This window comes from Oryzias melastigma, linkage group LG17 (assembly GCF_002922805.2).
Source record: "Oryzias melastigma strain HK-1 linkage group LG17, ASM292280v2, whole genome shotgun sequence".
NCBI lineage: Eukaryota > Metazoa > Chordata > Actinopteri > Beloniformes > Adrianichthyidae > Oryzias > Oryzias melastigma.
The window spans coordinates 31,209,953-31,221,642 of record NC_050528.1 but is presented as its reverse complement, the minus strand read 5'-3'; the positions used below and the strand labels follow the sequence as shown (position 1 = coordinate 31,221,642).

General features: G+C 41.6%; 1 protein-coding gene across 1 annotated transcript in view; it reads left to right on the top strand.

The window, feature by feature from the left end:
- Positions 1-11,690, top strand: part of lig1 (ligase I, DNA, ATP-dependent) — a 62,876-nt gene that overhangs the window by 1,286 nt on the left and 49,900 nt on the right. Inside the window, exons 3-7 of the mRNA XM_024279094.2 lie at positions 2,642-2,822; positions 5,837-6,002; positions 7,186-7,314; positions 9,487-9,759; positions 9,911-10,010. Coding sequence (XP_024134862.1) covers positions 2,642-2,822; positions 5,837-6,002; positions 7,186-7,314; positions 9,487-9,759; positions 9,911-10,010 — 849 coding nt within the window. The remainder of the gene's footprint in view (positions 1-2,641; positions 2,823-5,836; positions 6,003-7,185; positions 7,315-9,486; positions 9,760-9,910; positions 10,011-11,690) is intronic.

Here is an 11,690-nt window from a genome sequence, read left to right as displayed (position 1 = left end):
TGTCCGAACCGTGTCCCGAACCGTGGCTTCTGATCCGTACGGACCACGGATAATCCGTGATCCGCAACACCCCTAGCTTAAACCATGAAATATTCTGTTTTAATCTATTTAAAACATGTCATTCTTCTCTCTGCTTCCTCTTTAACTCTCATCATGACACACAAATCGTAAGGACTCTGTTCAGTTTAAGGATGATGTGAGTTCCAGTGCTCCAGTTGGAGCTCAGTATGTAGAACAGCAGGTTACCTGGTTTCACTGTCTGCAGGTGGAGTCAGTATTTTAATCCTGCCTCACTTATTACTGTCAATTCCAGCAGCTCCTTTCAAGTACAATAACAGAAAAATCAACAGAATTATGGAGTTTACTTTAACATTTCGCAGTAGAATTACCTCTTTTTGTCCTGATATTCACACCTTTAAAGCTTTTTAAACACCTTTGCTGCTTTCCAAAGAAGAAGAGTCACAAAAATTACTTTGGTTTAATCATTGTCTGTATATTAAAACTAGACTGAGTGAGTCTGATTTAGTACATAAAAAACTGCTACTTTCTGCTCCAACCAAATGAAGTGAATATAGTTGTCATTTTTCCAGGATACAGACTCCACCACTTGGAGCTAGATGAGGTTAATAGGCAGTGATTGGTCCGAGTCGGTCTGAATCACTGTTTCTATAGCAACTTCTGTCCCCAATCAAAAGTGAGATGCTGGAAGGCCACGCCCCTATCACTTGAAGGTGAAATTTGTCAAAACATTTGACACCAGACTCCACATACTTTTAGTGAAGCATCCTTAAAAATGAAGTTTGATTTGATTGGAAAACTTGGAATTAAGAAATGACATAGTGTGAAAATGAGGATTCTCAAGAAGATGTTGGTAAAAGGAAGCAGAACAAGATCGGTTATTCTGACAAAAAGGTCATTACTGAGTGATAGCTTTTCTCAAATCAAGTCTATGGGATTTTGGCTTCTTGGAGCCAGCTGGTACTTCCTGTTTGGGGGAGGAGTCACTCAGTCCAGTTCTCTTATATGGTCTTGGAGGTAAAACAAAACATTAAAATCACATTAAATACGTAGTTTGAAGCCTCTAATTTAAAAACCAGTTGAAATTGAGGGTCAGAGCTTCATTAAATGCTCAGAAGAGCTTCTATAAAATTGATAATGTAATATGGTTGCTCTGGTTCCTCTAAAGTTGTGGACACACTGCGGACCCATAAAGCCCCCATCACTGGACAAACAGGGTGGAGCTTCTCTTTTTCTCCTCCTACTGTTTACAAGCACATGTCAGCCACCTACAGCTGGAAGAGGATGGATAAGAAATGTTAAGTCTTGTGAATTTTGCTCCAGGTTTTGTCTTTCACAGCTGTATTCTAATGTATGAAAGACTTGGTGACATAATTCCTGCTGGACTTAAACCACAGTTATTTATATTTCTTTCATGATCAATTTCCAGTCTCAGTTCTATGAATTAAAGGGACACCTTCCTAACATCCATACCAGACCTGATTGGTTCAAGTTTGACCTGATTAAAATTTCATTGAGCGTCCAATGGCTGCAGGTTTTGACAAAATTTCCTTTTTTTTTCATTACAAATTAAATTTTACTTTAATCTATTTTTCTCTCTCCTTTTACTGTCTTTTACCAAAACGACAAATGACAGAATATATTTAACAAAAACCAATTTATTTTTTATATTTTCTTTGGAAATTGGTTTGAACAGAAAGTGCAACTAAATACAAGGACTAAAAATGTTATAGCAGGTGTTTTGTGAGCTACCACTAGATAGGCTGTCATAAAGACAAATGCTACACATTCAGTGATTTTGGTAGCAACAACAGCCTTGAAACTGATTTCTTGCAGCATGTGTGATCGTTTTTGTTGCAAAACCAGCTTTTTTTTTTCCTCTCTCTTTGCCCCGCGGAGCAAGCTCCTGCTAGCTGCTAACCAACGGAAGCTCTAGAAAGCAGAGCTTTGGGATTTTTTTTTTTTTCTCACAAAAATAAATCGTTCAAATAACAAATTCAAATTAATTGATTAAATTGATCTATCGCCCAGCTCCAATTTGTCCGAAAATCCCCAAAATAGCCGTAGAAACGAGGTTTGAATGAACATGAGAACTTTGAACACATACGCCCAAAAAGCGCATTTATGTAGACTTGCATAGACTTTTCATTGAAAGTAGCTGCTTGCATTGCGGAGGGCGTAGCTGTAAGGTTAAAGCAGAGTTTGTGTTGGACAGCCCAGTAACTGCTGTGTAGATTTCTCTGTCAGGTCTGATCAGATAAATGTATTTTCCTGCCCAGTTCTTAACTGTCAGGAGAATCTGCAGAGATGAGAAGCTTCTCTGCTCCGCTTTGATGGTAAAAGTGTTCATTATACTACACTTCATAATCTTTAGTCAGTCTAAAAACTGGCTTTAATTGACTTGATGTAATGATCTCCTCATTGCTGCTCTGACCTATTTTTTTATGACTCCAGCACCGATTTTTAATGGATTTTTATGACTTTGGCTATTGACCTTAAACTTTTTCTGCTTCCCCTCATTTGGCATTCTGTAGCTCTGTGTTTCCACCGGCTCCCCATAAATCCAACGCTCTGCTGCTGCGTCTTAACCTTGCACCTGTTTATTTTATTATTTTTTTTCTAGAATAGCCAAAAGCCCTCTGAAGGTGCAGAATGGCGTGCAGGAAGTGGACTCCCCCATCAAGAAGACTGCCAAACGCAGCCGTCAGATCCTGGACAGCGACGAAGACGAGGCGCCGCTCGTGAAGGAGCAAGCTGCTCCTGAGGAGCAAGGAGGAAAGAAAGCTCCTGGTAAAACGGAGAAGGTGAGGGAAGCGTCTCCTTAACATCAGACGGGATTAAATCAGAGGTGCAATCATGTGGTTGGTATCAGAGTGGACTCTGAATGACTGTATTGAACACTTGTTGTCAATAAGCCTCGCGGTGACGAAGCCTGAAGCTTTGGCTGTCGTTCACCCACCTGTTGTTTTGATAAACAATCCTGTTGATCTCCTCGCTGGCTTTGTTTGTGACATGCTGACACTTCTTCATTATTTACTTTCCGAGCGAGGAGACCGTGATGGATCAGCGGCGTGTGTCACGGCGGCCCGCCTCCCTGCTTATTTATGTGCAGCGAGGTGCGAGCGCACGCCGAGCTGCCCTGCCGGAGATAAATGCAGGTCACAAACCAAACCACTGTCTCTGTCAGTAATTAATCGCTCGCTCGTCTATTGTGTTTAATAGCCGCTCTGCTAAATGCTCAACAAGGTCGCTCACTCCTCTGCGGGCCTCCAAAAAAGTCCGACTTCTGGACGAATCACCAGCGTCTGACCTCAGATGATGAATAAACGGAAGATCATCAGGGTTGATGTAAAACGGCGCCTCCTCTTGGTCATTAAGCAAATTGGAGTTTGGATTTATTGCAGGTCTGAATCTTTCATCAACAAAACGCATCACAGATTAATCCACTTTTGCTTAATCCAACTTTTTTGCATCAGAAAATGATTAGAACCACTTCCTGTTATGACCATATATGGGGGTGTTGATGTGATGAAGGAATTGGGGCCAATTTGGGGAATTTTGTCTTCCATTTTAGTTATTTTATTGTTTATTACTAGAGCTGTCAGGCGATTAAAAATTTTACTCGCGATTAATCGCACTTTGTCCTGAGTTAACTCGCAATTAATCGCAAATTAATATGTGGCCTTTTTTTAAGGAAAAAAATGTGGAATTTAACAGTTTAACAATTTAGCAGTTCTACATTAATTATGAAAACAAGAACGGCAAAATTAATAGTTTTCATCAGATATACTTTATTTTGTAACATTGTATTGAGATAAACTTTCTTAACAATAAAAGGCTGTAACATAAAATGCCTAACAAAAGCCCAAGTGCAAGTGAAGGGCATTTTAAATTCAAAACTTCAATCAACGTTCAGTAAAATAAAATAAAAAACATCAAAAGTAAAATTTCCATAACACTTTCATGTTCATTTTTTGTCAGGACCAAATCTTTTCCTCCTCTGCTGAACTACAGTAATAAATGAAATAGAGATTTATCATTTCCAATGAACTTTTGTTTTTTAAAACATTAAAGACTGAGAAAAGCGGGATACACTGTAGATAGTTTGACAGTCTGTTACTGCCGCCGCGTTCTCTGGCTGCAGCTCGATGCAGCGACCTGTCCAGCGGAGCTCACGCCATGAATATGCCGACAGACAGACCGCTATGCTGGGGCTGGATCACGCTTAAACCTCCAGAACATTTAAAACGTCCCCCGGTGCGCTTGCTGTTTGGAACGTCGGGGGTCCGCAGCTCTCGGGACGCGGCTCCGGTTGGCGTCCAGTACCACCAGACGTGGTACTGGACGCCAACCGGAGCCGGGTTAGGGTGCAGGAGCTCTCCAGGTCCTAGCGCCGGCCAGTTTTAGCTCGCAGCTCGGTGGTTGGAGACCCGCCCGTGATCAAGTGAGAGCAGCCGGTGAGTTAAAGGGGGGGACGCCCGCGAGCGCGGTATGGAAAGTATGAGAAAAATCCGCGATTAATGCGTCAAAAAAATTGTCGGCGTCAAGCACATGTCAGATTCATGCGTTTTTAACGCGACAAATCTGACAGCCCTATTTATTACTAAATGCTTTTATCCTTGGAGGTTTCCTACAATTGAGGACAGTTTAAATTTGTCTTCTTAATCTTCTACAAGTCGACTGAAAAAGTAGCTAAACTCACTGAGCTGGAGCCATGCTAGTCGGCCACATTGTCTTAACGTCTGAGCTCCTTGAAAACAAAAGGGATAACGTCCATTGAGGTTTTCATAATCTGAAATAATTGATGATGTTGAAGCAGCAGTTATGTTTTGTTTTTTAGTGCTGAAGTTAACAGAAAAACATTCAAGTTTGACATTGTTAAAGTGACAAATATTATTTGTTTCTTTCAAAATCGTTGCACTTTTGTTATGTTTTGCAAATTCTTAACTCCTGTTTTAGATAAAGGTACTGTATCTTCTGGAGTATATTTAGCATTTTTTTATGGTTTAGGCAGGGGTTCGACTTGTACTTGTTTTCTTAGACATCAATAGGCTCATATATTTGTGATTTCAGTTTGACCACTAGGTGGAGCTCATGCTATAGCATCGAGGAAAGAAAAACGATGTTTTAGACCACAAATTGTTACTTTAAAAAATATATTCTTAAAAGAGTTATAAAATTCATGTCTGTGAGTTTATAAAGATGTTCATTTAGTCACCAATGTATGTTTAGGTCGACTGAGCGCTAGCATTAGCCGCCCCATGGGCAATTCCATTAAAAGTTGGCATCAAACTAGTGGACTTTAGCTTTTTGTGCTAAATCGATTTATATCTTTTGTGTACTAGGGCAAGACTCTGAACCCCACACAGGTCCTGGTGGTTATGGATTGTTTGGGAGCGGAGCCACCATCAGTGTGTGAATGGGTGAATGGGATTATGACTGTACAGCACTTTGGGCCTTCCAAGAAAGTAGTAAAATGCTATAAAAGTATACATCTTTTACCATTTTGGCCTGTAGTTGATAGAACTGTTGCATGGCGGACAAAATTTCCTGATTTTTTTTTTTTGTTTTTCTCTGCATGTTTTGTTCTCCAGAGTTTGTTGCAGCACATGCTGAAAGCTGAGCTGTGTTAATACACAAGCTTCAAGTTTTCATTTCTGTTTAAGGAGTAATGGGGCAGATCTTTGGACCAGCAGGTGTTTGATTTGTCTCTGCCTGCTGAAGTTCTCTTCTACAACATAATGTGCTCAATATAGAGTAAAAACACAAGAAACCAGATAAATCATTCCTGGATGTGCTCGTCCTTCCTGTCTTGTAGAAGACAGAAGTGTTCAAGGCGGTTCCCACTCCTCTGTCTCCACCACCTGCTCCAACCACACCCTCAACCCCAGCGACTCCAGCTACTCCCGCCTCCTCGGCTTCACCGGGAACGCCCAGCACTTCTGACTCCATCTCACCGTCGGGAATCAGCAAACGCAAGACGGGTCAGTCTCTGATCTAGTTTGACCAATTCTATGCTTTTTCCTCTTTGAGCTGATGGTCCATTCTTATGTTTGAGTGGGAGACGAGCATGTCAGTCACATGTAACAGAAACCCAACAATCATGTCCTCCTTTTTAATGTTCTTCTCCTTCACTCAACTTTAAAAAGTCGTAGCATTTTGACAGCAGAGTAAAAAGACATTTTCTGATGACTGGGTAGCAGGAGGCTAATGACTCAAACGCTCAGAAAGTCACTGAGCGGACTCGAGTAATAAAACTAGGAAAAAGTGTATTCACTCAGAATCTTTTCGTTGCAGTTTTTGGTTTAGTTTATTTATTGACAGGCTTCAAACAGAATCTCAGGATGCTATCTGCTGAGTTACGAGTGCATCTTCACGTCCGCTCACTTCTGCAAGTATTTGCAATATAATGACAATCCAGCCGCTTTGTCTTTCTGCTCAAGCAGCAGAGGGACACACACTCATTTATTACCACAAATAATGTTGTTTGAACATTTCATTTATGCAGGAAAAACCAGCAAAAGAGCAGCTTTCTTTCATTGTTTGCTCATTCTTAAGATGCACGCGTCTCCACTCAGCATGGAGACAAAGCTTTGAAGAAGACCTTTGTGCTTTTTTGTTTTCTCCACATCACAGCACTATTGCACAGGTTTACACAGACAATACCAGCTAAAGAGCTTTTGAAATCCACTGCTTTGTTTTCATTTGGAAAGCACCTTCCTGCTCACTCCATCTCCTCTTTTTAAAGCTCCTCGTTTCATCCTCCCTTTCTCCTCCGCTTTACCACTGTGTCGCCACAATTAGAGGTGTGCTGCGAGGAAAGCATCGCATTAAAGTAAAAACCCGGATTTAACGAGAGGTTGCAGTCTTAATGTGTCGGGTTAATGCTTTCATTATGAAAATCTGGAGGAAAAACAAGAGCACTGTTTGCTGGAAGCACAACGGAGGCGGTCCTGGACCCACAGCCGCAGCTGCCCTCCAGCAGAATAGCTGCAAACAATGAGAGTGCAAATTATACTGGAACCGTAAGCTGCTCGGCTGCAGAATATCTTCCACCATCAAATTAGCGGTTCATTAACAAAGTACATATCTGGGATTCCGGTCTGTGTCCTTAACTTCACTGTTTTCATTCCTCTTTTAATGGAATGCTTCTCCTGATGCGTGCAGCGAGGAAGATGTTTCCCAAGAGGAGGCTGGTGGAGGGCAGGAGTGAGAAGGCCGAGGGGGAGGCGGCAGAGGAGGAGACGGGTCAGCAGAACAAACGGCCTCGCGTGGAGAGCAGCGCCAGCAGTGCAGGTATGGGTTCACCTCTGCAGCCTCTGACGGCAGGCGTCTCCTCAGGACGGATGCTCTGTTAGCTTCCTGAAATTCTCCTTCAATTGATGCAGAATTTTAAGTATCAACACTCAAACAGTTCACGGTTTTTTTTCATAAAGGCTGATAGATTTTTGAAAGACTTGCATCATTTTTCATCATTCAAATTGGTTAAAGGTCAAAGGGGGAGGAGCCTTTTCTCTTTAATCACCTCTTTTAAACAAGCATGAGCCCAAAGCAGCACTAATATAATAGCGACATGCAAACCCCTCAAAGAAGTGGAGACGATGCTTTTGTCTCCATAGCAACCATACTGTTTTTTTGGCTGCATGGGAGTGATGAACAGGTCTATGGAATTCTCAGAAGAATCGACCAAAGAAAGCTTTTGGGTTTCCTTGCCAACGGAAGTTTTTTTTCTAACCTCACCCGCATTCCTAATATTCCATATATTCAGACTGGACACTTTTAGTTCAGTTAAAGTGAACCAGAGTTAGTTGCCCAGATACTCCGGAATAAATGTTCCCATCTTTTGAGGGGATTTTGGTTTGTTTCCGATCAGGCTGAGCTTGAGTTTGCTCTGATTTTCCTCAGTCGGAATAGGCTCCGTGCTCTAGCGGAACAACTGGATCAAAACGGCAATGATCAAGGACATGTTAAATAAGGTATTGGAGCAAGAATGGTTATTCTGACAAATGTAACCTATGAGTAATAGCTGTTTATTTCTCACTTCTTGCTTGGAACGCCAGGTGGGAGGGGTCACTCTGTCCAGTTGTCCTATAGTCAATGATCAAGTTGAAAAGCCAAAGTTTAGGTCAGCTCAATGCAACTTGATTTATAAAACGTTTTAAGCAAATACAGTGGGGGAAAATCACACTGGAAAAATAAAAAGAGCAATAAAGTTTCATCAAAAATCTAGACTGAAGGTCGAGCAGAAACAGAGCTTAAGTTTTCCTCGAGTATATTAAATTCTTTTCAAAACTGCACCAAAACATATTTATCTTTAATAATTATTGAAATGGTACAGATGCATTTTCATTATTCTTTCTGGCCAACTCTTTTGTGTTCTAAAAGAATCAAAGTTTCCCTCCGTTTTTCTGAGATGTCTTTCTGTCACACTTATGAGTAGAAGACTTCCTGGAATGCTTGAAGACCTGTCAGAGATGCTCAGCTGCCAGCCCTTTTCTGTAAACGCTGCTCTGGAATCCGGAGCACAGTCTTTTCAAATAACTCCACATCCTGCAAGGAAGCGTCCACCTTTACAGATAAATACCTGTAGATTTCTTTTGAACACCTGTGCCTCACAAACGAGCAGCACTCTGGGAGAGGAGCTCCAGTGTGTGCTGGTTTACACGTCTTTTGCTCCGAGGCTCAGCTTAGAACAAAAACATCTCATTAATGTGTGAAACATGAAGGGATTTTCAGCTTATGCAGCTAAACGACACTTTGCATGACCAGCGCAGAAGCTCTGGGACTTCAGCAAGGACCATTAGGTTGAAGGGACACACTTGAGTAGATTATTTTGGCTAATCTATGCCGTACCTCAGAACCTGAATAGAGAATCAGAAGACTCCAGGCTTGAAATAATCTTTTAGCTCCTTGCAAAATGCCCCGGGCTGTTTAAATGCAGCTTTCTATCTGTTCAAATCCGGCTTTGATGTAATAAAATTTGCTCTGCAGCTTTGACGTCACGCTGGGGGGGAAAAAAGAGAAAAGCTCTGTCTGGGAGATGTTTTTACAACTTTCTGGTAGCTTTGTTTTTACCAGATTGTTCCCGATGTTTTTGCTTCACCAAATTTAACAGGTTTGTTCCATCAAAATCAGAAGAGTGAATTTTTTTTTTCTTCTGTGAAAGCTTCAGAAGGAAATAAACTGTTTCTGTAAACTTGTCAGGTATCTCGCTGGTTGCACTGATTGATGAGTAAATCTCCCCTCCATTACTGTGTGAATGGAGCAGCTGTCTTCACTGGGTCAGGGTCATGACCTCGTCCGTCTGTGGAGACTGCTGCAAGTTTGTCAATAAGATTTCCTTCTCCCACCCGTCTGAGCAGAATGCCTCAAAATATCACCTATGGCATTTATTGAAGGATGAAAACCAGCTTCAAACGCTTGCCCCAAGTAAACCTGCTGGCATTTATCTCCTCCCTCCCCATGCAGGGAACACGGATGAACCCATGGAGGAAGAAGAGGCTGGCGGCCCAGGCCAGCCGCTGGAAAATGAGAAGCCTGCAGAAGAAGGAGAGACCAAACAGGAGGAGGAGCAGGTAGAGGAAAAGACAGCTGAAGAGAAGCAGAAGACGGGTGACGAGCGAGGGCCCGAGAAGGTCACCAAAGATGGGAAAGAGAGCCCGCAAAGTCCAACGGTGGAAAAGAAGCAGAAGGACGCAAAGGAGCAGAAAGATAAGAAAGCTCCCATCAGCAGTTTCTTTGGTGAGGAGAAATTTGCATAGCTCTGTGCTTTCATTAATGACGTGTCTGGAAACGTCCTGCGCTTTTATCAGCAGCAGAACATGATGAAAGTCTTTCTATCACCTCGCCCAGCTCCAGCCTCACCTCTCCCTTTTGTTTCACTCCTTCAAAGCTCCCAGAAAAGCAGCAGTGAAGACGGAGAAACCAGAGAGGAGCGACGGAGAGAAAAAGACGAAGAAGAGCTCCGAGGAGGAGCGTAAAGAAAGCAAAGGGTACGGTTGAGGACGTGAAGGAGGCGCAGCTTGATGAGCTGAACACTGAGATCTTCACCAAAATCCCATTAGGCGTATCTGAAGTTAACCTCTTACATATGTGGTGAAAACAAGCATGAAAATTGAGATTACTGAGCAAAATAAGCGTGTCATAATGTCGTCATTTTAAATCAAACCCCTTCGTATACGTAGTATATTTAAATACTCCATCACAGTAAGCTGAACGGTCATTTTGGATCAAATTTAGGTCACCAAGATTTGCACAAATTTTTAATCACTCCAAATTATGAGTTTGGTGCATTGACTGTATAAAAGAACTGGATTAAGTGGCCTCTCCCCCCTCGTATTCCAAGAATCCAAATTCCCATAAACTTCTACTGAGAAATTAACAGCTTTTACCCAGTCATTATGTTTTTTAAACATGTTCTTGTTGATCCTAATTTTCTTCCTGATGTTTTTACTGAAGTGCAAGTTACTCAAGTTATAAATTGTCCAATCAGATGCCTTAAAAAAGTAGGTGGTCTCACGTCAAACATTCAAAACGTTTGATTGACACATGCTCCTGAGCCTACTTGGAAGGGATGTGAACTTCCAGCAAGCTCACTCCTAATCGGCGAGAGTGGTTGCCATAGAAACGTTGACTCGGACTGACTTGGATCGATCACTGTTTACTAAAGACATCTGGCTCCAACATGGCGATGTCCATATCACTAAAAAAAAAGAAAATAGCAACTGAATTGACCTAGTTTTGTTGGAGCTCACTAACTAACTTGATCCAGTTCTTATATACAGTCAATGACTAAAGCTCATGTAGGTTTCCAGGTTTCTCATTTTTAAGCAATAAATGTTAAAGTTTCAACAAAAACTCGAGTTTCAAATGGAAATTTAGGACATTTTGGATAAAAATTTTCGGTCACAAAGATTTGAAAATCTCTGACTGCTGGTTATGAATGTGAACTGAAATGTTGGCACTTCCAAAGGGAATGAGGATTGATAAGAAAATGGTGCAATGCTGTCTAAAGCTACATTCACACCAGCTGTGGCAACTTGTGTTTAAGCAGCCACTTTCAATAAAAAGTGTATTCAAATGCACGGAAACGCTTGTTTCAGGTCAAGTTTTTAAGGGTAACCAAACAGGGAAGTTGGAGGCTGGCTCCACCCACAGTCAGAGAGGAGGGGCTGGGGAACAGGAATGTTATCATTACTGGAGCTGCAGATCATGACGTCAGACTTAAATGGTTTGACCAATCCCGAAACTCAACTACAATACCTCAATTCAGCCTGTAGTGGCAGCACACAGGCGGGTTTTGACTATATTTTCAAGAATTAAGCACGTTTATTTCAATTTGTCAAAAAAATTTGACAATGACCAACAGACAGCTTTTTCAAAGTTCCATTCTTAGAGATAAACTACCAGAAAAAGTTGATTTAGGGTTTGGTTACCCTTGAAGTCTGTTCTCGGGCTCTGCGTACGAACCAGGTGTTCACTGAACACTCACTCTAAGTTCAACCAGGGATTGGATTTGGTAGTGACATATGGATAGCGTCCTTTTCAAAATGCAGAAGTACCAACTGTACACGTGATCATGAAAGAGACATTAATAACTGTGTTTTGTGCCCGGCTGGAATTATGCAGCACAATCTATTATGTATCTAAATAGAGCTGGGAAAAAGTCTGGA